At 46.7% G+C, this 24,913-nt stretch overlaps 2 protein-coding genes across 7 annotated transcripts in view; one reads left to right on the top strand and one right to left on the bottom strand.

Annotated features, from left to right (window-relative positions):
* The window catches only part of VWA2 (von Willebrand factor A domain containing 2), a 75,235-nt gene extending 63,584 nt beyond the window's left edge, over positions 1 to 11,651 (top strand). For all 3 annotated transcript variants that reach the window (XM_075131066.1, XM_048857000.2, XM_075131067.1), the window contains 2 exons: positions 1,773 to 1,895; positions 4,065 to 11,651. In XM_075131066.1, the coding sequence (XP_074987167.1) occupies positions 1,773 to 1,895; positions 4,065 to 4,198 (257 nt within the window). In that variant the 3' untranslated portion in view covers positions 4,199 to 11,651. The remainder of the gene's footprint in view (positions 1 to 1,772; positions 1,896 to 4,064) is intronic.
* Positions 11,652 to 14,929: 3,278 nt separating this feature from the next.
* The window catches only part of AFAP1L2 (actin filament associated protein 1 like 2), a 122,629-nt gene continuing 112,645 nt past the window's right edge, over positions 14,930 to 24,913 (bottom strand). For all 4 annotated transcript variants that reach the window (XM_048856997.2, XM_048856998.2, XM_048856999.2 and 1 more), the window contains 6 exons: positions 24,140 to 24,379; positions 23,864 to 24,056; positions 20,192 to 20,356; positions 18,859 to 19,052; positions 17,315 to 17,437; positions 14,930 to 15,683 (listed from right to left, as the gene is read on the bottom strand). In XM_048856997.2, the coding sequence (XP_048712954.2) occupies positions 15,657 to 15,683; positions 17,315 to 17,437; positions 18,859 to 19,052; positions 20,192 to 20,356; positions 23,864 to 24,056; positions 24,140 to 24,379 (942 nt within the window). In that variant the 3' untranslated portion in view covers positions 14,930 to 15,656. The remainder of the gene's footprint in view (positions 15,684 to 17,314; positions 17,438 to 18,858; positions 19,053 to 20,191; positions 20,357 to 23,863; positions 24,057 to 24,139; positions 24,380 to 24,913) is intronic.

Here is a 24,913-nt window from a genome sequence, read left to right as displayed (position 1 = left end):
TCAATATGTTTAGTTTATCAAAAGGAAGACTGAGAGATGACTGAGAGGTGTAGAAGTATCTTCATGGGGAAATATCATCAGATACTATAGGGCTCCTTAATTTAGCAGAGAAAGGCATAAAAAAAGTCTGGAAGCTGAAGCCAGAAAAAATTCAAATTAGAAATAAGGCACACATTTTTATCAGTGAGAGTGATTAACAATTGGAACAATTTGCCATGAGAAGTGGTGGGTTCTCCATCTCATAAAGTCTTTAAATCAAGACTAGATGCACTTCTGGAAGGTATGCTTTAGCCAAACATTAGCTATTTAACAAGTTATTAGACTCAATACATGCACGATGGGACGAAATTTAATGGCCTACGATATCCAGGAGGTTAGACTAGAATTAGTGCCTTTTGGTCTTAGTCTATAAATTAATGTTATTGCTGGGATTGAAATGGAGCAGAGGGAGGACTATGGCTCTGATTCCGCATTTGAATAACTTTACACATGTGAGTAGTCCCGTTCAACTCAACGGAACTACATACAGGTGTAAAGATACTCATGTTCATTTGTTTGCAGGATTGGGGACAGAGGGGCCATGGAGTGAGCAGGAGGCGGGGCCTCAGGGAAGGGGTGGGGCAGGGGTGTTCGGTTTTCTGGAATTAGAAAGTTGGAAACCGATGCAGGGTGAGGGAAAGGGTGCTTATACCATGTGGTTGAGTAGTTCTTATTCCACCCCGTAGAGGGCAGAGACTTGCATTGCAGTATTTTGCATTACCTCCCACCTTCTCTGGAGAGTTCATGAATGGGATCCCAAGTTGCTCTGATGGATAACTATTTAGACACAATCCTGATAGAAAATAGCATCCAAATGAGCCAATTTTGGGGATAGAGAAACTGATTTTTATACTCTTTACCAGGCACCAAGTTGTGAGAGAACAAAAGTGATGTGGTTAGAAGACCCACATTCTAAGCCACTTAATTGTTTAGCTGAGGAATTTCACATACCTCCAAACACTATTGCAGAAATGCCAGTCACAGTACAAGAAGATTCTTCTAAGATGCTGCTGCTTAACCCTGTGTTTTTACAGAAAAATGGCACGAAAAGTGCTGAGGCTTTCCGACAGCTGTAGTCTGCTATGCTAGGAGAGCTGATAGGCGCTCGCGCTTGTGCGCTCTCTCTCTCACACACACACACTTTCCTCCTTCAAATCCCCCTTTAAAAACCCATTTCTTCAGAAATCTTTCCCACCTTGTTTTCTACCAATAATCTCTCCACCCTCTTTTTTTTTTTTTTAATCTAAGATGCTGTCCCATGTCTTGTGTGGTCTCTCTCAGTTCCTGTGCAGGAGCTCTGGGCTCTGTGCTAATGCATCTGACTGCTGGACTGGGGCTTTCAACTGTAAGCTGTTTGGGACAGGAAACATGTCTTACTCTCTTTTGTGGGGTGTCTGTTAGTGGACCCGATGCCCTTGCCTTAGTGGGAGCCATGCCAGTCTCTTACTCAGGACAGCTAGTAAAGTAAATCCTCTTCCCTGACCTTTTCTAGACTTTAACTGATGGTGTTTTGCTGTTACAATGTACACACAACAACACGGCAAACGGCTTGGGTCTCTGCCATTCAAGTATTTTATTTCCTTCCACCTCTTTCTGTAAATCCAACCGACTTTCCCTGCAAGGGCAACATTTACTGTCATGCCAACGTGCTCACGCCGGAGGCGGGTTTGAGAAGTTAATATTGTGTAATGCGCCAGAGCCTGCCGTTCTGTTTGTGTTTTTCTCTGTTACAGAGGCTAAACACCCGGTGAACCTGTGCAAACCTAACCCGTGCCTGAATGAGGGAGTGTGCGTTCTCAGGAATGGAAGCTACCGGTGTGAATGCCGAGGCTGGGAAGGACCGCACTGTGAAAGCAGTAAGGCTCGCTGAACAGGAACCAGTCAGTGAATTTCAGACGGCAGTGCAGGTTGAGGCTTGCACATTGTCAGAGGGCTAAGAGCTCAAGGGTGGGGCCGGAGCGTCAGCTATATGGTCAAGAGCAGTGGTTCTCAACCGGCGGCCCGCAGGTCGCTTGCGGCCCAGTCAGCACAGAGCTGCTGCCCATGTGACATCCTCAGGGCCGCAGAGGTAGTATTGGATGCAGCTCACGTAACACAATGCTAAATACAACTTGCAGGAGCAAAGATTCCTGCTCCTTTCATGACAGACCCCCCCCTTATAACGGATTGGCAGACGTCCTCTGCTTCCTCTAGCCCCAGGGTGGCCAAACTAACTGACCCTCTGAGCCACAAACAACGGTCTTCAGAAGTTCAAGAGCTGGGGCGCACCTGCTGGGGCTCAGGGCTTCAGCCCTGCGGTGGAGTGGTGGGGTAGGGGCTTCTGCCCTGTGGGGAGGGGGTTCTTGTGGCTTCAGCCCCCCAGGAGGTGCCTGTCTGGGCTCAGGGCTTCAGCCCCACTCCTGCTGAAGCAGGCACACCCTGTGGGGGTTGAAGCCCCGAGACCCCTCTCCCTGTTGGGCAGAAGCCAGAGGTGACACCCTGGGGGGAGAGCATGTGGAGTCACATGCCACCCTCCAGATTTTTGCCAGGATTTGATGGCCCCGCTCAGTCACATGGTGCAGCTGGGCGCTGCAGTCGTGGGGAGAGGCCGTGGAAACAGCTGGAAGATGCAGGGACGACCACTCAGGTTAAGGGGAGAATGTGATGGAGGGGCATGACTCACAACTTGTTGGGGGGGGGTGAACCTTTAAATTGTGACCCCCCACTCTCATCAGGAACCAGTCGCCTCTGGCAGAAGCCCCTCGCCCCACCACCCCGCTGCAGGGCAGAAGCCCCGAGCTCGGGTAGGCAGAAAATGGGGTTGTGGGGCGCTCTGTGAGCTGCGCTTTAACTGTAAAAGAGCTGCATCTGGCTCAAAAGCTGCAGTTTGGCCGCCTGTGCTCTAGCCACCTGTGGGTCTCTCCTTGCCATATCCTGGCACAAGTGAAACTCTCTCCCTTTCTTTTCTCTCTTTCCACTCTCTGCCTTTCCTTCAGTTCATGTGGGACCGTGGTGGTGATGGCAGCGGTTGGGTTTTTTCCCTTCTCAATGCACCTAGAGGCTCCACATACAACCTGGGGGAGGGGTGAATGGTTGGTGGCGTCCTCTGGCAGCTCCGTGGGGCTCATGTGGCCCTCAGTTCCACTCTGAGAAGAGCAGCTTGGGCTGATAGGATTGTACCTAGGTCCACCCACTACACCCCCACCTGTATTGAGGGGGAGCAGACCTCTTTCAAGGAGCTGTGGGCTGTTTTGCCCATGGCTATGGGACTGTGCTTGCTGTGACAGGGAACAGAGTAGACTCTGAAGCTTTTCCTACCCTCCCTCTTCTCTGCCCCACACCCCCTCCCCATAGACTAATCTGGCAGTGCACTAACAGGGGTCCACCTCTCACACTGGGAAGTGGTGGGTTTGAAGCTAACTCTAGGATTATCTTGGTCAGGGGATCACGTCAGCCAGCATCAGAGGGGAGGTAGTTAGTGCTTTGGGAAGCAGAGACTCGGACTATTAGTCTTTTGCTAATGCGTAGACGCAGTTTTTACAGAGGGTTCCTAGACTGAAGCAGGGTCCTTAGGAGCTGCAGCTGCCCTCAGGCTTTAACCCTATATTGTGTGGAGTCATTGGTTTGCACTATTTGCCACACCATGAGCCTCTTTCCCATGCCAGGACCCTAATCCCATTTAGCAAGGTTCTGCCTGCGGCCTCCTTTCATTTAGCAATATGGAAAGGAGAGGGCGGTTAACAACTCACTCACAACTGTTCATTTCCTCAACCCTTGGAGGTCAAGTCCTCAGGATCCATATGAAATGTTTTCCTCAAGCTCACACACTTTGGCAGAGCCAGGAATAGAATCCAGAAGTCCTGACTCTCACCTGAGATCACAATATCTGACCTCATACAGGCTACCACCACCACAGTATGTGCCTGTTGCCATTGCATCTGCTAGTATTGTCTGAAATGTACTTTATCTGTACAAAGAATTGAACATTGATTTTGTATTGGGGACCATTCTTCTTTCTCGACATTTGTTTATTTTTATTGTAACAGGAATTTTAAGGGGCGATTTTTCAAGATCACCGGTCCCTCCCACAAACTTTCACATCCAACGAAATCCCAGCGGTTTGCAGCAGCTTAACAGAGCTCTCCGACATGCAAAAAGGCACGCTCAGTCGGGACACTGAGTTGGGCAGTTTCACTGTGCAGTTCTCCTTTCACTAATGTTTGCTTGCAGCCATTAATATACAAGACGATCTGGCAAGCAACCACCAGGTATTTCAATGAATGATTTAATCTGGCACAGAGACTGAAGTAATGTCTCCAAGTTCACACAGGACACCAGCTGGGCTTATCAGTAGTCAATATTTTTTTTCTTTTGTAATAACTCAATATTTTGTGTTTCAATATTTATTATTGACCATTTTGCTTTTCCACTCCAAGATTTTGGTGTTTCACGTATGTTGTTTGAAAGATCTGTGAGTTGGCAGCAGACTATTAGAGAAGGCTGGAGTACTTCTGGGGTTCAAGCCGAAAGGGGTTAGCCTAAATAATGTATCTGTAAACAGAGCTATATAAAGTGCACATTTTTAACAACGAGAGTAATTAACCATTGAAACAACTGACCAACGGGTGTGGAGGGGATTCTTATCACTTGAAATCCGTAAATCAAGACTGGACGTCTTTCTAAAAAAGATGCCCTAGCTCAACCAGAAATTACGATCTAGATGGCGAAAATAGGGAGTGAAATTCTGTGGCCTGTGTTATAGGGGAGGTCAGACGAGGGTCCCTTCGGGGCTTAAAATCTATGACTCTATAAACTATAGGTATGGCTGTGCAAACAAAGAGCCGGGTCCTCAGCTCCAGTAAATCAGTTCAGCTCCGTTGGTCTGGCTGTAATTTCCATACGCTACTTACCAGCCCCAGTTAAATATTCCTATAGTTGAAGTCACTAGAATGAATTATTGGATAAACACAGGAAGACAAATGAAAGTGAGAGCTAGTGATGGGCTTTGTTATGCGTTACTGATTTCTCAATCCCAAATGCAGTGATGTTCCCTTGCTTAGCTCTTGTCTTTGTTTGTGTTTGTTTCTGGGTGAGGTAATGTGGTTTGGCTTAATGGGCATTTTTATTAGCTGCATTTTGTTGTTGTTAGGAAGGGCCTTAACGTGAAACAACTCTAAAATGGAGCTGCAGCAGTTAATACGTACGTTGCTATATTTACAAGATGAGCTTGGCTATTTTAGTCCTAGAGATCAGATTAGTTTACTATGTAAATCGAACGGTAGGTGATGGCTGAAAACTGACTTGTTTAAAGCCTAGAGCGGAGTAGTCCACACACAGTGCGGAGGACACATCCTGGGCTAAGCTAAGGACTGCTTTGGATCTGGTGTGCTAAGGAGCTGAGTCTACTGAATTGGGTTTTTTATGTAAACGATACCATTTGTGGCCCGATCCTGCATGCTTGGTTCATGCCAAACTCTCCCTAGGACAGCTGGGGGTTTGTCCGAGTCATCTGTGCTACAAATACAGCAGTGTAAGGGTTCCAGAGCTGGTTACAAATGGGGTTGCAGTCGGTTGCATACACTGCACCTTACTGTGTTTTGGAACCTGGCTGCTGTGTTGGATTCAACCACGGCTTCTGTCTCCATCAGCTCCCTTTTGCAAACTCTCTGTTTGCCCCTCTTCTTTTACCCTCGCTTATCACGCCTCCTTTCTTTGCCCCTCTCCTCCAAGCCAAACCCAGGCTCCTTTCTGAGTGCTGGGAACGCTCGTTCCATGGCTTTACCAGGAAGCTCTATCCTCCCGTTGGGGGAGGTCTCTGTAAAACTGGCCCCCTTGAAAGGCGGAAATACCATTGTGATGAACAGGGATAGGAACCATAATAGGCAGCACGTCTGGCTCCCTTAATGGTTTTATGCTGATCGCTCTTCACCCAGCAGGCTAGCGGTCGTGGCAGCTTTACATGGAGCAGGCGAGGCTGAGCCATAAGTTCGATAGGAGCTGCACACGCACCTCCAAAGAACAGAATCTGGCCCCAGGCCAGCACCTTTCAGAGGGTGTCGCTCAGTGGATCACCTGTGAAGCTATTAGACATACACGATTGCTCTCCTGGGGCTATTTAACTACTTTATTATGTTGTTCTTAACTGCTTTCCTCATGGAGCCCATCGCCTTGGAGAGACTGAAAGCAGAAACTCCAGTTCTGCTGTGCGCAGAGCAGAGCCAGAAAGATTAACTGCAACTGCCAGTGTTCAGGGTTGTAGCTTCTAGGGTTCAGTGTTCAGGGTAATAGCAAAGAGAAGAAAACCCCCTTCATCCAAGTGCCTTGGCCCCATGTTTTACTAGTCACACAGATGTACCAAAAGAGAGACCGATTATTTCACAGGGTGGCTGTCTAAAGGACAATGGTCTAACCCACTCATGGAGATTAAAGCTAGTTCTGCAACAGCAGCAATGCTAGTCTATACCTTATGCTGGAAGAAATAAAGGAGAACTTCCACTTTGGCTCTGCTCAGCCGCCCGTCGATCATCCTTCGGCTTCCGCGCCTGAGGCAAGCAGCGACGGAAGCGCAATTGCCGGACTGACGTTGGAAGCAGGAAGAGGCACTAACCCTTCTCCCTTAATTATGGCTGGCCTGGTTGCCGCTTTGGTGTTACTTCTTCTGTAAAAGTGTCCATGGGTTCTGTTCTGGAAAGAATGGGCTACAGCAGTCTCTTGGCTACCATCCAAAGCCACAGTTTGTATTTTACACTGGGGAAACATCTGGGGAGCTGGTTCCACTTCCAGCCAAATTCTGCTCTGAAAATATTCTCTGTCATCTTGCACTCCCTGCATGGTTTGTTGGTGGTAGAGAGACTATGCTATTATCCCTTGCTGCCCTGCTTCGCTGTAATATTTACAACACTCTGGCATTTTCTGCTGTATATTTTGTCTAACAGATGCACAGGTTAAACTCTGCTTCACTTTCACTGTCTTTTGGCAGCTTGCCTTTAACACAGAGTTGGCTCTTCTTCCTTTAGCTTTCGTACAGTGTACGACTTGAGTAATTGCAATGTGCTTTCTTAAAAGTATAAAGGTATTTACAATATTTTCCTCATACTATGTTGCATACAGAGAAGATTTGTATAGATCTAATGAACCCTTAGGCTTGATTATGCACCTATGTTGTACGATTGTAACCATGCTATATAGATATACTTTTGTTTTAATACACTGCTAATATGAGCATTTCTGAAGCACATAAATTTTACTGGGATAAGGCTGAGTGTGGGGAAGAGGCCTGGCAAAACCAGGGATTTTTTCCCCCATGAATTTGCTTCATTTAAAATATGGATGGGCAAACTGGTCTGGATAAAACCACAGACTTTAAGCTCCTTGGTGCAGAAACCATTTTTTGTTGTGGTTGTAGATACAGTGTCTAGTGGAATAGAGCTCGGATCTCTGATTGGGGCCCCTAGGTGCTGCCACAGTACAGAGAATGGTGATATGCAAGATGGAGGGTGTTTAACTGAGTTTTTCAAAGGAGCTGTAAGGAGTTAGGCGCCCACACATGCGGGGGCCCAGTTAAGGTGGCACAGATAATCTGAATTCTGGCATTTCGTAACTTTTGAGTGCTTGGCTTTTGGTTCCTTACATTTTTTTTTTTTTGGTGTCATCGTTTTAGTGTGTAATATGAATAGAATACAGCATAAAACTAACAGCCCTGGAGAAGTATGAAAACGGCGTGTTCCATGCCTCGTCAGCTTTCTCGACTGGTGGAAGATGACATTCCTAGGCAGCTAAGAAGGCGACACGTCGGGAAAGTGCTGGGAAAATCAGGCTGATCATGGAGATAAAGGCAGTGAGGCCTAGTGGATAGAGGACTGGACTAGGACTTGGGAGACGTGGGTTCTATTCCTGGCTTTGCCACGGGCCAGCTGAATGACCTCTGGCCAGTATCCTTCCCCTCTCCATGCCTCTTTAAAATGGGGACGAGGTAGACCTCCTTTGTAAAGTGTTTTGAGATCTACTGATGGAAAATGCTCTATAAGAGCTAGGTATTGCTATCTGTAGTGAACCATGACTCATTGGGTCAAATTCATCCCAGCTCTAAGGCCAATGAAACCCCCAGTTGGCTTATTTTATTGGTTCCCCCCACTCCAGAAGAGCTGTGTGATAATGGGAAAACCACAGAAATATAGAAATACCTTAGGGTCTGGTTCTAGGAGGGGCTGAGCACCCACTATTCCAAGTGACGTCAATGGGAGCTGCAGTGCTCAGCTCAGCTGAAAATCAGGCCTGTCCTGTCTATGAATCCGCAGTGAAGCAAGTAGAATTTGACAGAATGGACAGAAAATTGTAATTCAGACAAGGACTTCCCTCTGCAATATCTTAACCATGGTGGGCTAAATATGCCTTCAGTTGCACGTCCCATTGACTTTGTTTGCCTGTTGTAAAGGAAGGAGGAATTTGGCTCATAGTATGACGTGCATTAAAAAGGGACTGAACTGTTGTGATCATTTTCATATACCGAATCCCAGATACATTAGGCCACAGACACAGCCGCATACGAGGCCAGGCCCTGTAAACATTTACTACCTGGCATTGTGCTTTGAAGTCAAGGAGACTCGTGATGTCTCACCTGGCCATGTTTGCAGAATCAGACTTGAAGGTCCCTGCAGTCTGTTGCACTTGTAGAGGACAGTATGTCAATCAGTATATATCTGAATGGATGTGGCTGGCCAATGGGAGCAGGTGGACCTGTTGGCTTATTTGACCTGCTGTAGAAAGGCGAAAGAGAAACCCAGGTGGTCATGGTGCAGTTAAAGGAACCAATGTTCTACCAAATGAACAGCCATAAATAAAACTGTCTCACTGTGTAGATCCTGATATGACACAGGTGTGAATAACGAGCACCAGAGAAAGCACTTGTGGGGTCTGGGCTAAAAAAAGTTACTTTGTTTGTTTAGGGGGAAAATAAAACCAACTTGCAGCTTGAAAGGTGTCAGTGCATCGGGGTTGCCTTTTAACTTCCTGGTCTCTCTATCTCAGTTCAAAAAACAAAAATGGTCTTGCACAATGCACAGACCATAATCTGGCAATTTTTAGTTAAAAAGCGGAGGTGGCTTGGCACTTACACATGGTCCTTCTTTAAATTCACTCCTGGAGCCTAGTTTGAAGTTAAACAGAAATCCTTAATGAGAAAGTACTTGATGGGAAGTTCAGACCCTAAAAGTTGGAAGATTGTTCGGACCTTGCACAGTTACCAAGCAGCAGGAGGGGAGGTGATTTAGCAAAATGGGTGGTAGAGTAAGATCTGTTGGGGTGAAAACAAAAGCTTTTTCTAGAGAGGAAAATGCCAAATTTTCACTGGGAGTAATTGGGTGTTTGGGAGCTAACTAATGGGAAACAGGAATGATTCTCTCCCCATAGCAAGTTGGATGATCCCTTCAGATGGCCGTATGTTGACTTCAGTGGGAAAGCCTGGTCTCATGTCATAAAGTGGAATGTGAGTGCCATACATTTCACCCTCTTCAGCTTTATTTCCCCTGACTCTCCTTTTAAAACAAGTAACATCTTGCCCTTCTGTAACTACTGAATCTGAGATAGTGTTTTTACTTTTAGTGCTAGGCGCGTCTGTCTTTAACATTCCCACTGCTTCCTCAGAAGACCTGAAAAAAATCTGTTTTCTTGTCTTTTTCTTTGGTTTGCTGGTTGCTTTCCTGTCAGAAGGTGTCTGGCCTTTGCAGTGAGATAGGTGTGTTGTTGTGACCTGTAACTGGCATGAGAAGTTCAAAGACCTCGTTGAGATGAGTTGTTAACCTATAAAAGTCACAAATACTGGGCCAGTTCCTGCTGATTCCTTAATCAGACTTCACTGGGAATTTTTGCTTGTGTGAAGACAGGAGGCTTTGTCCCGTACAACGTAGGTAGCTTGTTTAAACTAAGCCTAAACAATATGCATGATGAAAGTGGAGTAATTTGGTTCTTGTCCCAAACAATGTCCATAAATATTTGAGGCAAGATCTTCTAAAATGGGATCTTAGAGTTAGACTCCTAAGATCCATATATAGGCATCTGAGTAAGTGGACGGATTTTCAAAAGAGCTGAGGAGACAGCTGCTCTGATTTGTTTACGTCGGACTGCGAGATACCTCAGCAGTCAGTGAAGGATTGTCCAATGCCTTCAAAGCAAGAAGAAGGGATGGTAAAAGAAATCTGTTAAGAAAAACCCTGGCGTTATAGCAATGGATGTTCTTCCAGAACAAGTCCCATTTGTGCTTCTGTCATATTATACAGCCGTATCCAGCCCCATTGACTTCGGTGGATATTGGATCAGTGTCTCGATGTCCAAAAGATACAGAGATGTTTGACAAACAGATATATAAACACTATATGTGCACGCTGTTTCAAGCGCTTCAGGGCCAGGACTATTTTTTACTATGTATTGGTACAGCATCAGAGGCCTGTTAGCTGTCTTTAGGCACCACTGTAATAATGATCCTGTATTAAATTCTATGTATTAAACTCGGCAGTGGCCAGCCTCTGCACTTCTTGAATTCTGTGGAAACTTTACCACAGACTTTAATGGGAGCTGAGTCACACCAGCACTGAGCACTTTTGAAAATCCTACATGTAGTTTCTGTTGAACGCTATTAAATTCCCAGAGAACTTTTCCATGAGGAGCAGGGCTAACAAGTTTTGTATTTTATCAATGTGTTTGTAAGTCATTTTCACAGAAAATGAGACTTTTGTACTAGATGCCTAGATGTATTGATGTTCACTGTTGTTTCCTTGATGGACAGCTGGCACAGGAATGCTGAGTTGTGTATATGTTAAAACTCCAGTAGATGCCAGTAAATAACCAAGTGATTAGTGATAGAGAGATGTATATTTAGACGTTAACTCGATAAACATTGCCGTGAGCGAAGTAAATCAGCTGTTCTCTGCAAATCTGATGCAAGTTAGGACTCCTGAAGAGGCCGGCCTGTGGGCCCAATCGTGCAAACACTTACTCAACTGCGTCGTGCTTACGGGAGGGCTCCTGTTGGCCTCATTGGAACTAGCTCTCCTGAGGAAGCACCATGCTGCTCATGTGAGGAGCGCCTTGAAGGATCCTGCCCTGTGACTGGATTCTTGGCTGCATTCTTTGTTACCAGAATGATTCATGATGTGTCGTTTGTCTCTTAGTGTCGTTTTTACCAGGGATGATTAATTGGACATTTAACACCAGGCGGAGGAGCAATGGTTTGTAAAAGATAAGAATCGCTTAGGAAAGCAACTGTTCCTCCCATTTACATTCCATAAATGATGTATGGACAGAAACTATTCCTTCTCTTTGAGCTATCGCTGTCGATAGTCCACTGGATGGTAATGGGCTTGTTAATTAATTTGTATTGATATGTGCCTTTCTGCTGCGACTCTCTCAAAGCACTTTGCAACCATGACCTAATGTGCTTGACAGAGAAGCAATATTCATTTCCATTTTATGTACTTAGAGCCTGCCTATGCACACTAATTGCCCGGCTTTAACTATGAAGTGGTACAATCCCCCTAAAGTGACAAGCTAGACTGGTCTATGCACCATTTCCTTGTGTACACCTTTGGGAATAAGTTATACCAGAAGTTTAGAGGAATAAACTATGTTGCTATAAGCCACTGTTATACCAGTCTCACTGCATCTACGCTAGGAGTTTTACTGGTATAAAACTTTACATCAGTTAAAAAAACAAACGCAAAAAACCCACCACCCCTAATGGAAATAATTTAAAACAGTACAAAACCTATGGGTAGAGCAGCTCTGAAAGGGTGTGTTGATTTGGGTTCTCAGGGCATGTGGTAACTCTACCAAGAAACCCAGCACAATTGGGGTGAAGCAGAGATGGCTGACCTGGGCCTTACCATGTAGTTCGTGTTGTTGCTGTGATACCAAGCTGACTGTTTCAGGGAGGGGATTTTATATTCACAAAGTGGCGACTCCTTTCTCAGACACACGCAACAGGCAGCTTACTTAAGAGGGTGGGTTTTTTACCTTCATTTTGGAGTGCAGTGAAGGCTGGGCTAAGACATACATTTATGACCGATTTTATTTTCCCTCTCTTCCCAAGTGAACCTGTTCCTGTTAGTGTCATTAAGAGCTTGCAGCACAAACAGCATGTCACAAGGCTACTACCTAGTGGACAAAAGGGATGTTAGTTATGTTTTTCCCCTTCTGGGTTTGTGTAAGGCTGTAACACCAGTTACACTTGTGATCAGCTGGGGAGACGGACTGGTCCTGGCTTGTTCCTTTTAAAAAAAAAACAACCACCACCTGCTGTTTAAAAAAGCAGCCCCCTAATTTAACATATTCAACCTTTATTTAAAAAAAAAATCTTTAAAGCGTCACGGGATGGGTCACAGTTATGCCCAAGAAAACAGCATTGAATTAGGAAGACCATGGCAATGACAGAGGCATTCACTGTTTAACGTTTTGTCGTAGGTAAACAGCATGGGTCAGGACTCACCCAGTTGGTGGATGTGGAAAGTGCTCGATGCTCTCAATCCCCTGATAAGAGTCAGTATTAGATGTAATTCCTAGGAATAGATACATCAGGAGGACCACTCTGCAGCAACAGGGCATGGAGGATCAGGCAGCTGTTCTTCCAGCTCTGTCTACAAGTAAGAGGGTTTCCTCCACCATGTCAGGAGAAGGGTGTGGGGTGGACAGGGCAGGATGCAATGACATGCTAAAGTGAAGCTTTCATGTTATAGCAAAGGGGGGCGGGAGGTGACATGGTAAGGCTCTCATGGGACAGGAAATGCATGATGGGTAGAAAATGAAAGTTTGGTGGGGCCAATACCCCACCTGTGTTGAGGGGAGAGAAACCTGGATTTTTGTGAGACCCTCCACCACAGTTGTGTCTTTGTCTACGTTACATTTCTGAACGTAACAGAGACCAGTGCTAGGGATTTAGAGGTTTGTAAATGCACTCCTTGTTCTCCAAGGCCTGGAGTCAGCAACGCTTGTGTTTAGGGGCAGACTTTCAAAGGCAAACCTGGCATTTGATGCTGAACTAACTGCCCTGTCTTGCCTTGCAGAATCTCCCGACAGGCTTTGCCGAGGCAGGGCCCTAATGCGTTCTTCCCGAGATGGTCAGGGGAAAGTACTGAAGGAAAGCAGCTAAACACCACTGTACGGCTAGTGAAGAGATGAGGCTTTTTTAAAAAATAAAAAACAACAATGGGAGGAGGGCTGGGTATAAATTGTGGAGCTGGCCTTCATTGGTTCCCTTTGCATTTAATCTCCCCCTCTGGCATAGAGAGTCAGTTTCAAGGTGACTTGTGGGTGTTAATTCTTTGAAGCTGCATAAGAACCTTGTTAAATAGCTGGATCCAATGAGTCTAATAGAGCAGAACCCCTTTTACCTGATCTAACTGGGAGTGGGGCCAGATTGGCTAATCAAAAAGCCAGAGAATAGGAAAGTGTGATGCTGCGCTTCCACCTAGTGGTCCCTGGCGGGATTGCCTGCTTCTGGCCCTGGTGGTTCAATTAATGCTGAAGGCTAAATAGTGGAGTGAGTCAGCCTTGTAGTTCCTTGTCCAACCCTTGTGAGTTAATTGCACCACAGAGGAGCTGCTGACCATGCAAAGTGTTAAAGGCTGAGATCACACTTGGTCTTGGAGAAACACCAGGGCTGAGGAAATCTGTCAGCATCCCCTCTTAGAGCTCCTTGCCTGCTGGGCTGGTGAGTGTGCAGAAGGCCATGCTGTGGTATCGGCTGCAGGGTCTGCCCCCAGGGCTGGAGCATCCCTAGGGACTCCAGTCCTGTGGTGCTGAGAGCTGCCGTGGCAGGAACTGTCCTTTGGTACGGCAGCCTGCAGAACCAGGGGCTCCAAAAAAGCTAATCCAACCTAGCTGGATAGTGAAGGAGCCTGTCGGTTCCACAGGCTAGGAAGGGGGGGGGGCCCTTCCCCAGGACCCCAGCACTGTTGGTGAGCTGATTATTTCATCTCCCCTCCTGTTTAAATGTCTAACTTTAGAAGAGCAAAATCAATGAGCAACAATTACTATTGGAAAGTGTGGGTGGGTGGGACTCAGTCTTTGCCAACCAGGCTTCCAACTCCAGGGTCCATTTTTCAGTTGTAAAAATTCTTTAACACCAGACAGGGTTTTATAGAAACTTCTGCTGACTCCTCAAATACAGCTAGACTCACAGTTACAGCAATGCGGTGTAAAGTCCAATGGCAACTATAAAAGCCAGAAGAATCAGGCCTCTGTTCTGGCTGTTACCTCATCTCAGGTAGCTTGCCAATTTTGGTTGGCCTTAATCCTGGAGGTTTCATCACATGACAATCTTTTATTCTTGAGGACTCCAGGGCAAGCCTGGAGGGTTGGCGATGCTGCAGCTAAGCCTGTCCCATGAGTAGGGCATTAGTGTAGGGGGGTCTCTCTCACAGGACACGTCTGTATATGCTGTAGAATATTGGGGCTGTAATATGTGTCTACTACACACACAGAAGAACCACTTGCTTTCAGTCAGACCTGCAACCTCTTTCTCTACAAAGATGGGCCAGGGCAGCACTATTCCGAGTTAGGCCCAGATGGGAAAACCAGTAATGAGGGAAATGTATGTGTGGTTGGGCGGGGTGTTATTTCCCTTCGTCCCCTATGGGTCAGCCCTGCAATTTGGCTCTGGCTCCAGCAACCCAAAGCTACATAATTTGAAGGGTGGGGAGGTTGCATGCTACTCCCTCATTTTGTAACAAACATTGCTATTAGACCCTCACAGGTAACCTCCAACACTATCCTGTTGTTCTCAGGTGAGGCTCTGGCTCTCTGACAACCCTCACTATTTTCATAAAGCAAGATAAATTCAATCTCCTAGCAACAGCTTTTGGGCATATCCCTTTGAACTAGCTCCCACGCTCCAAAACCTGCCCCTTTACTTACAGACAGACAGACAGACAGACAATTAAGCAGGGATCATCCTTGTATTCTGGCACATGAAAGGCTGGGGAAATGATTCTGAGCAGTTGAGGTGGCTACATGGTTCGTATCACTGACAGTTACTCCAGGACTTGACTTGTACTTGGATAAGGGGTACTCTTAGCTCCCCCTCGCTTCCTTCTAATGCACCTTGACTTCCTATGCCTGGCTAATGCTGCTTCCCCATTCCATAGTGCAGGTTTCTCTTCTCAGCAGAACGGGTTTTTCCCTACTTCTGCGTGGCCACCTTCCTGAGCCACACTGGCTGGGAGTGACGGTTGAGTATAGAAAGCACAGGCCTGTAAAGACAAGCACCACATCCCCCTCTCACTCTGCTACAAGGGGAGATATCACTAATAAAGAAACATTAATAATGCAATGATAGAACTTCAAAGTAGACATATGCAAACCAGCCCTCTGTACAGTAACAGTCTTGTTTACATCAATCAGGGTAGGAGGCTGATTCCAAGACTTGCCATTTGTGATATTCTCAGCTGTGCCATGGGAATGGGCAGGATGGTTTTTGATGATCACAGATTGTCCCACGTCTTTTTACTGAGCAAGTGGCCCAGGGTGGTGATAGAGGACAGGATGGCTTGCCGCTCTAGCCTGGCCCTTCGCCTACAAATGACTGAATCCTCTGGTCCAGGTATAGGCAATTCCAGTCTTTTTAGTCCATCCTTGAAAATGTAGTCATCCTAACTGGTTCCTTTTTTCTCCCATTCCTGCCAAAAAAACAACACCACAAACCTCTGTGAAGACAATTCTGTCCCACGTGCTCCAGAAAGGAATCCAATAGCATTAGTCTTTGCGTAAGTGAATTTGTATCCTATAATCATTCATTCCTCCACCTACAGTTTCAAGCTCACTCAGCCAGTATTCTGAGGGGTTAAGATATTTCAGTGGTACCACTCACAGGCCACAGCACTGTAGTCACATAAGACGCCAGGGACCTCTACACCCAGCCATGTTTGTAACCTAAAGTAGACAGTAACTACACCCGCAGTTAGGAACCAGGCCTGAGAGAGAGCATATTGCACTGAAAAGGAGATCAGCATTCGTGAAAGGAGTTTTAAGAAGGGTGTGAAGGCAGCTCAGCTAGTTTCGTAGCTTTTCCAGATGGGTGTTGTGTGATAAAAGGCACTAATGTGGCCCTAAGGGGCAGAGTCTGATTGGGACATTTTACGTGTCCATCTGCGATAGGACAGAGAATATGGAGTACGGGGAGGGAAGCCCAAAGGGAAAGATACATGGGTCCCTACCACACACAGCTCACCATCTCACTTTAGTTGGATAGGCCTCAGTGCTCACAACTGGATACTAATTGTGGGTACCCAGCATATGACTATTTCAAAGGCTTGTGATCTAGCTGTGAGGAGCCCCCACCCATGAACATTGGGCCCTGTTTAGGGCTCTCAAGTTGGGCACCCAAAAAAAAAAAAAAATCACAAGTCACTTCTGAAAGCATAGGCCATCATAAATACAACCTAGTGTTTGTATGTTTGCAGTGTTGGGTGCAGGATACTAGCGAGACAAGGTAGATGAGGTAATATCTTTTACTGGACCAACTTCTGTTGGTGAGAGACACACGCTTTCAAACTACACCAACCTGAAGAAGAACTCTGTAGCTTGAAAGCTTGTCTCTGTCACCAAGAGAAGTTAGTCCAGTAAAAGGTATTACCCTACCCACCTAGTGTCTCAATTGTTTGTATGGCCCTCTGCTTAACAGAGGCCACACAGTAGCACACCCACCCTTTTACAAAAGTGCCCACTGAGGCTGAGAGGGGTTAAGTTGCTGTCTGAAGGTCACGCAGTGAGTGGAGCTGGGAAACTGCTCCTGTCTTGTGTCCTACGCATACAGCATGATCTGTCTTCACCTTCCCTCACTGTGCTTCAAAGATTAGGCAAGTTTCTGAAAAGGGCGTGTTTGACAGATTGATTTTTAATGCTTGGGTTGTTACATTGTGCTGCCTTTAGCTTGTCCAGTACTGCTCAGCTCAGTGTGGTTGTGTAAAGACAGAGAGCGCTCTAAGAGCCATAGCCAGGAAGTTAAATTGCAGTTAGAAGATGAAGATGCCTGTCCAGATGCAGACCCCCGCCAAGGCAAAACCATTACCAAGGCTAATCACCTCTGAGCAACAGACCAAGGCACAGAAGAATGGTTCTCATTCCTGCCCGTCACAGGTCAATCGCAGTCTGCAGCCACTTTCCAGTGCTGAGAAGGCAAGACTGGAAGCAAAGGATTTTGAAAGAGGAGAATGGAACTGAATGATGCACACAGAGTTCAATGACAGCTGAGTATACGCATCTGTTCCAAGGGGATTCGTTTTGCTCCCCACCTTAAACTGGGCCTTACCTTTGCTTTCTGTAGAACCGTCCCTTTTCCTGTAACCATGATGGATAAAGGCCTGTTTTTTAACGCTGTTGCCGAGTTGACCGGGGAGTTCTCTGTGCCACTTGCTGGACTGGCCATTTTTACCTGTATTTACAATAAAAGTAAGTGTTGTGACCATGATGATTTTGTGTTACTAAACTTGTCCTGTCATTAGTCACCTGCCAGAAAATAGCTAACCACTCTGCTTAACTCTAAGAGCTGATCCATGCTGAGGCATCAACCTAGCAATGAGGCTGAATTGTAGGGGTGCAATTGCAACAGCACGAACATGAGTATCACATCATCAAGGGGCAAACTGGGGATTACACTGTGGCTCTTTGTGGCTCAGTTCTTCAAGGGTGAGCCCCAATAGGTCTTTTTGGTCTGTAATTTCTATATTTATCAACCAAGTACACTGCAGGCCACCACGCTGTTTGGCTTCAGTCATCAATACGGACAAAGGTTACAAGAAGGGATGGACACAAGGTTCAAAGTTTGGATCTAATGCGCTTAGGTAGTTACTGGCCATCATTAGTGTAGTATCTCAGCACGCCTCAGGCTCTTTAATGCATCTTTTCTCACAATACCACTGCGAGGCAGGGCAGTGCTATTATCACCAATTTGCAGATGGGGAACTGAGGCACAGACACACTCAGACCCAGAGCCTCAAAAAGTATTTAGGCACCTAGCTCCCCTTTGAAATCAGTGGGTTAGTCAAGGGGTACCTAAATACCTTTGTGGGTCTGGGTCTAAGTGAGTTGCCTACAGTCATGCACACAGAGGCAACGCAACAGTGTGTGGGGGGCACAATTTAAAGTTTCGGCCATCCCCTGAACAGCTTGTGTCACACTCCCTCCCTCACCCCCAGTCTTCCCTTCCAGAAAGCAATGTTCCCTCCCTGCAGCACCCAGCTGTTGCACCTGCCTCTCCCAAGGTCACATGATTGGCTCAACTCCACCAGTTGCCATGCAGGAAGGGGGACCAAGCAGGACTGACTCTGAGTCAACACATGCAGGAGTGGTCCTGCCCCAAGCCCCTGGAGGCGAGGTGGTTTCCAGCCATGGCTTCCAAGGCCTCCCCGGCTGGGGGCTCCTACACATTAGCCACCCCCTGGCCCTGGTAAAATTCCCCCAGGTCCCTGTGCGAGACCTGAACAAACACCAGGGCAGGCGCCCGGCCCCATAGGCTTGTGGTGACCCTAGGGTGACCCTGTTTCCCCCTCACCTCCATATACACACACGTCACCTCTCCATGCACAAAGCCTATGGCAGAGCAGAGAATTAAACTCAGGTCTCCCCAGGGCCCAGCTAGCACCTTTCATCTCTCCTTTTCCACAGTGCAGAAGTGGCAGGATCTGGGCTTTAGGTTTGGGCCCATCCCTATTTGTGAGGCTGCAATCCTGAGATTATTTAGTAGTAGCTACCACAGGGGAGATGTAAAGCACTTCAATTCCCCAGAGCCAGGCCGTGATTAGCAACTCCCTGCCACTTGGCTGGGAAACAGCAGCTGTTTAGCGCGGCACATACTTTGGGGCTTGCGTTCTCCAGGTGCGTGGTGTCCACAGCTGTGCCAAGTGTCACCGGGCCAGACTCAGCTTTCTTCAGGTTCTCTTTAACTTCCACAATGCTCAGTTCCAGGTCAACCCTCCTGCTCTCTTTCATTTTGCACTCCTCGTCTATTTCCTTCAGCTTCTGCTCCACATTAGCCACCAGGCTGCTATCTGCAGAGGGAAGACAAAATAAATACACGCACCCAGCTGAGCCAGGGCACCGTGGGGATAACTGCACTCACAGATCTCCCGTGCATATGCTGCTTTTCTCAGGCAAGACTCAGACGCTCAGTGGATTTCATGCATTTGTCAGCAGACCGAGTGTAAAAGAGCAATTACCTGCGTACCAACCCTTGAAGGCTCTATTGTTAGAGGAGGATCTCGGCAATTGTCCCTCCATAACTGGGATTGGGCAGGTTAGTATGTGTGACAGGAGACTTGCATGACTTGGTGAGGGAGGACTAGTGATCGGAATAAGAACACTAATGACTGTGCAGTCCGGTGTCCCTTGTAACACACTGAGTATGGTTGTGTCTGCCGGCAGCCTCGGGCCCTGGCCCCAGCCACTAGTGGGTTGTCAAACTAGAAACAGTTTGGTTTCTACAGGCACTGCAAACACATCAGCCACTAGCATTGTCAGACATGCTCAGCCTGTGTATGCTACAAGGAGTATTCCGAATCGTACGTGACTAACTGCATAGACCCATGATAACGAGTTAGGGGTCCGTCTCCTCCTAGCTCAGATGTGTAATGAGGGACCAAAACTTAACACTAAATGGTTGGCACTACATCACTAATTCCCAGAGCCTGTTCCCACCCCAGTCTAGTCACCATTATGTGAATCAGTGCAGAGTGCTCCGTGGATCTTCAATATCTATGGTACTTAGGTGGCCTCCGTCACTGCAGTAGCTGAGCGTCTCACACTCTTTAATATAATTATCCTCACAACATCCCTGTGAAGTAGGGCAGTGCTACTATCCCCATTTTATTGATGGAGACCTGAGGCACAGAGAGACCAAGACCCAGATCTTCAAAGGTATTGAGGCAGCTAACTCCCACTGAAATAGCACATTAGGCTCAGAGCCTCAAAGGTATTTGTTAAGTGTCTTGCCCAAGGCCAGACAGGAAGTCAGTTTTGGAGCAGTGAATTGAACCTGGGACTCCCAAGTCCCAGGCTAGCACCTGAACCATTGGGTACATCCTTCCTCTCCTGCAAAAGCATCATATGCCACTCCTAATGGTCTCTCTGCCAGTGCCTAGGTCTGTTTCAGAACCTGCTCCTTTGAGCTGAAATTTCCCTGGGCTCCTACCTGGACAGCTAGCTAACGTCTCTTTCAGCTCCCGTCTCTCCTTCCGAAGCTGGGTCAGCTGAGACCGGATTTCCTCCTTTTCCTTCTCCAGCCGCTCCTTCTCCTCGGTGTACCGCTTCACCTCAGCCTCCATCCTGTTCTTGCCCAGTTTGGTTTCTACAGGCACTGCAAACACATCAGCAAAGCCAGGCTTAGCAGTGGACAAGGCTACAGGGAAAAAGTTTTCAGTGTCTTCATGTATCCATGAAAGCAAAGCAAAGCAAACTGCTCCAGAAAGTAATACGATCACTTAGGCCTGATATACCACTATGCAGCTTCCGTGAATTAAATTCTCATACACCCTTCTGAGATATTGTCTCCATTTTAATAATGGAAAAAACAGTCCAGCTTGGGGGACATTTTTCAGCCAAAAATGTTTTCCAGTTAAAATACAGTTTTGGTGACTCAGAAACATTCCATGAATTCATGTCAGTTTTGCCAAATTGTTTTGGTTTAAAAAAAAATAAAGTAAAAAACCCCAAACATTTAGTTTGAGGTTTTGGAAACGAACCATGTCAGTTTTTCGGTTGAAAATGAGTGTTTCTACATTTCTTTTTAAAATACCCCAAAATGTTTAAAAATGGTTGAACTCGAAATGGAATGGTTCAAGTCTGTTGAAACATTTCACTTGACCCACAACATTTTCCCCCAACTTTTCAATTTGTCAAAAATTTCAAATAGTTTTGTTTTCAGTTTGACCCAAAATGGTAATCCTCCCACCTCTAAATGTTTGGCTTGCTGGCAGACTGAAAAATCCCTTATTTTCACAGCTCTAAAACAAAAAAGGCAACAGTGGCAGAGCCAGGCTTAGCAATCAGGAGTCCCTGGTTTCCTGTCCTGTGCTTAACTCACTAGGCAACACCATCCACACTGTGACATATTCCAGTCACCCCAGGAGAGCAGGTTCTAGATAGAAAAGTAGTTTAAAGACACAGTTGTATGTGAGCTTTTAAAGGACACCACCAATTTAACAACACTGCTCTGAAAACAAGTCAAGGCCCAGCTGTTCAGGTATCGCTGGTGATTTTGGGAACAGCAGTTGCTGAATGCTCAGCCTGAATGACCTGAATGGATTTTTTCAAAAAGCGCTGAGTTCCCATCCTCTGGAAAATCAGGCTTCTTGGAGGTGACTCACATCAGGCACCCTCAAACTGCAGCACCCAAAATCTCGAGTGACTTCTGAAAGTCTTGGCTCGAAAGTTTGTAGACCCACAACTCCACGGCTTCTAAAGTCAGCTCATCTTAATTGAGGTGCAGCACCACACTGTCATCCGGGGTATGCAAATTTGGAGGGGGGTGGGAAGAGGGGGGGAGAACCAGAATCCTTGTTTTGAAATCTTAACCCTGGTGATTTGGGGGCGGTCAGGGCAAGGAGGAGGACTGGAGCCAGGTTTACAACAACATGGAAGGAGGTGGCTTCCTAATTCGTACACCTAAAGTAGATGTGTTTAGGGGGGGACACCGCAAGGCTCGCCATATGTCTGCTGAGAGTCCCAGAATGTACTTACTCCTCCTGATGGAGATTCCAGCACCTCTGGACACAGTTCATGCTTTGTTCCAGGTCTACATCCCTTAGCTTTTAGGCCCCGTTAGGAATAGGCTGTGTCTATCTGTATCTTGAACACAGCATCAGTGTTTAACTTCTATTTCCGTCTCCCTCCTCATCCGAACCATGGCCACATCCTGTCACCCACCATTCTCCCTCCCCACCTCCCCCCACATTTCCTTCCTGTCCCAGTGGCCAAAGCATTCATCCACATCTCAACTCCTTCTCCTCAGGTCCCTCCACACTCCATCTGAAACACTGCTGACAAAATCCTCTCTCTTTCCCACCACTTCAACCACCCTGTCCCATCTCTGAATTGCTGGCTTTCCATTGCGCTACACATCCAACACAAACATCTTCTCCTTGCCTTCAAGGCCCTACAACACGCAGCTTCTGCCTATATCTGTGACCTGGCCTCCTCCTGCTCTCCCTTTACCTCTCCTCGCTCCACCAATGCCACCAGGTCCCCTTCATTGTCTTCTCTCACATCTGACTTCATGCGGCACCTTACGCATGGAAGCCCTTCCCCAAACCATCTGCCAAACCACCTCCATCTAATCAATCTCTCTTCTCACTTCTTCCCTCACCCCGGGAGATGTGGGGAGGAGGCTAGATCACCACAGAGCTCTCATGTCTTACTGAATAACCATATGAGCTTATTATGGTTCCCCTTCCTCTGCTCCTCCCCACTTCTGTTGTCTGTTTAGGGCTTGCACTTGTTGTATCCTGCTAGGGAATGTGTCTTTGCTTCTTTCATGAGAGGCCAACCCCATTTTAGGCCACTCAGAAAGTGCTATGAATACATGAAACAAGTGTCTAAGCCTTTAGCCTTATCCCTTTCAAGGGGCTGTCCACCGCACAGTTTCTTGTAGCAAAGATCCTTTAAGCCCATGTCTGACCAAGAAACCAAGTGAAGAGGCTTCAGACCCCTTTCCTCTTCACTGCCTCTGCTTGGAGGGGTGTGGTTCTCTTTGGGGCATTTACCCAAGCAACAGTAATGCTTGTTTGGTTTTCTTGAAAGCAAGATTTATTAAAAAGAAAGAGAAATGCATTATAAAACAAAAGTAACAGTTTCCAGAACAACACTAGATCCAAGCGTCGCAAAAGTGAATCTAGATATGGCCCCCCCAGTTTGGTTACAGTGAAAAGAAAAGATGTTACATAGCATTCTTCCCTCTGACTCTTCCCTCTGTTTTCTGTGTCTCAAGGATCTCCTTTCTGTGCCCAGGATCTGCTTTGCAAGCCCCTTTTTCATGGTCCATGTCAATCCTTTTTAACATTTAGCATCTCTTACAAAACGGTTTTAGCCAGTTGCTGTGGTTTATCATCATCATACTAGACAGCTCCCACCCACGGCCCCCTCTGAGGAAGTCGTCATCCTGTCTCAAAGGCAATATCCATTGAATGCTTCACAGTTATTCTCTCTTATTCCCATTGTCCCTGGGAAACTAATCTGGGGGAGGGATTCCTGGTCTCTTTTGCCTTTCCAGAAGGCTGGTTGGAAGCTGTGTGTCCACTTGAAAGCAGACTCATTTCACCTTTGTATCCTCCCTCTCCCCTGCTTTAAGCAGAGGTGTTAATTTTGAGACCAAGCTGACATCTCCCACAAAGTCAGTCTGCATTTTTGCCCTTATCACTGCCACTTGCCAAGCCTTCTGCTTTACAGTATTGACACAAGCCAGAGCCAGCATTGCAAGCGTCCACTGCAGACCCACTTTACGGATTTGGCCCAGCTTGGCATTGTGTGTCCCAAACTCATTAGCAAGCACATTTCATTCCTTCTTTTGCCCCCCTGGCATGCTTGGACCTTTGGAGCCACAGCAGAGGTCACCAAGCAGATGAGCCATTTTGCCGTAGACGGAGGGAGGAAAAGCAGAGATCCTGGCTGAAATGGCTGCACAAAAGTTTGGGCACTCCCCAGTGCCCTGCAGGGTGCAGCCCTTACTCACCACTAGCAGATGAAAAACCACCATAAGATCAGCCAAGTGCAGAAAACTTTCAATTCTAGCAGTTGGATAAGTGGTGGACTTTGCGCACCCATCCACCATTCCCTTTGGCGGCATAGTTATGTCGTCTAGTGGACCCACCTGTATTTGCCACCTTGGGCCATTCCACTTTCTCTCTGGGTGCCGACGCTAACTGCACGCTGGCTGTGACTGTTGGGGTGGCTTTGATCTCAGGACTGCTCTGCGGGAAGGTGATTTTCTGCTGCTGCATCTGGATTTTGACGGTGGTTGTCTGTGATGGTGACTCTTCCAGCTCCATCTTCTCCTGAAGTGTCTGTTGAGAGAAAAATGTTAGGAATGAATTGGCAGTAGGGACTAATCAACTGATGACCTCTGTCACTGGAGTCGTTACAGCACCTGGTCTGGGATTTCCATTAACTTTCTACAGGTCTCTGCTTCCTTAGCCAATAGAGTTGTTTCTGATACATTGTCCACTGTGGCCTGACTGCTGGCACTGTCCACAGATGGGGATAGTGGAGGTGACGGCTGTGTCGGTTTCCTGCCAGTGGAGTGCAGGAAGGATTTAACCGGTGTGAGGTCTAGGTACACTTTGTCTTGGTCCAGTTCGTCTTTGCTTTCACTTTGAGGTGTTTCTTCCTGCAAAAGAGAAAGTATAATCTGAAAAGAATCCTGACTAATCCCTGCTGGCAGGCACAATCTCAGTCTCATGCTAGGAAACAACAAGGTTGACTTGGATGATTTGGGGGGTAACATTTACATAAGCACCTATGTGATTGAGAAGTCTAAGGCCCAAAGTCGCATTGAAAGCCAGTGGATTTAGGACTCCTCATAGGATTTAGGTGCCTTTGAAAATGTTGCCCTCTCTCTCTGTATTTTTCAAATGAATTGAATGATTTGAAAAAAAAGGCCAACACTTTTTTTGCTGAGACCCGCAGTGAACGAAAACCAATTTGTTATCATCCTCAGGCCAGGTCTATTATGGGAAGGAGCAAGACAAACTGCTTCACGCTGCCCATCCTAAGTAAAGGGCCACTGTCCTTGTAAGAGTCAGTTTTCATTGTCCATGGCCATTCCAACAGTTGCAATGATGTGTTGGTCAAGGTTCCGGACTGAGACCACCAGCCTATTTCATTCATACCAGTGAACAGCTGTTAACTGGCAACGTTCAAC

This window comes from Caretta caretta, chromosome 7 (assembly GCF_965140235.1).
Source record: "Caretta caretta isolate rCarCar2 chromosome 7, rCarCar1.hap1, whole genome shotgun sequence".
Classification (NCBI taxonomy): Eukaryota; Metazoa; Chordata; order Testudines; family Cheloniidae; genus Caretta; species Caretta caretta.
The sequence above is the reverse complement of the archived record's forward strand: the minus strand, read 5'-3'. Positions and strand labels throughout refer to the sequence as shown.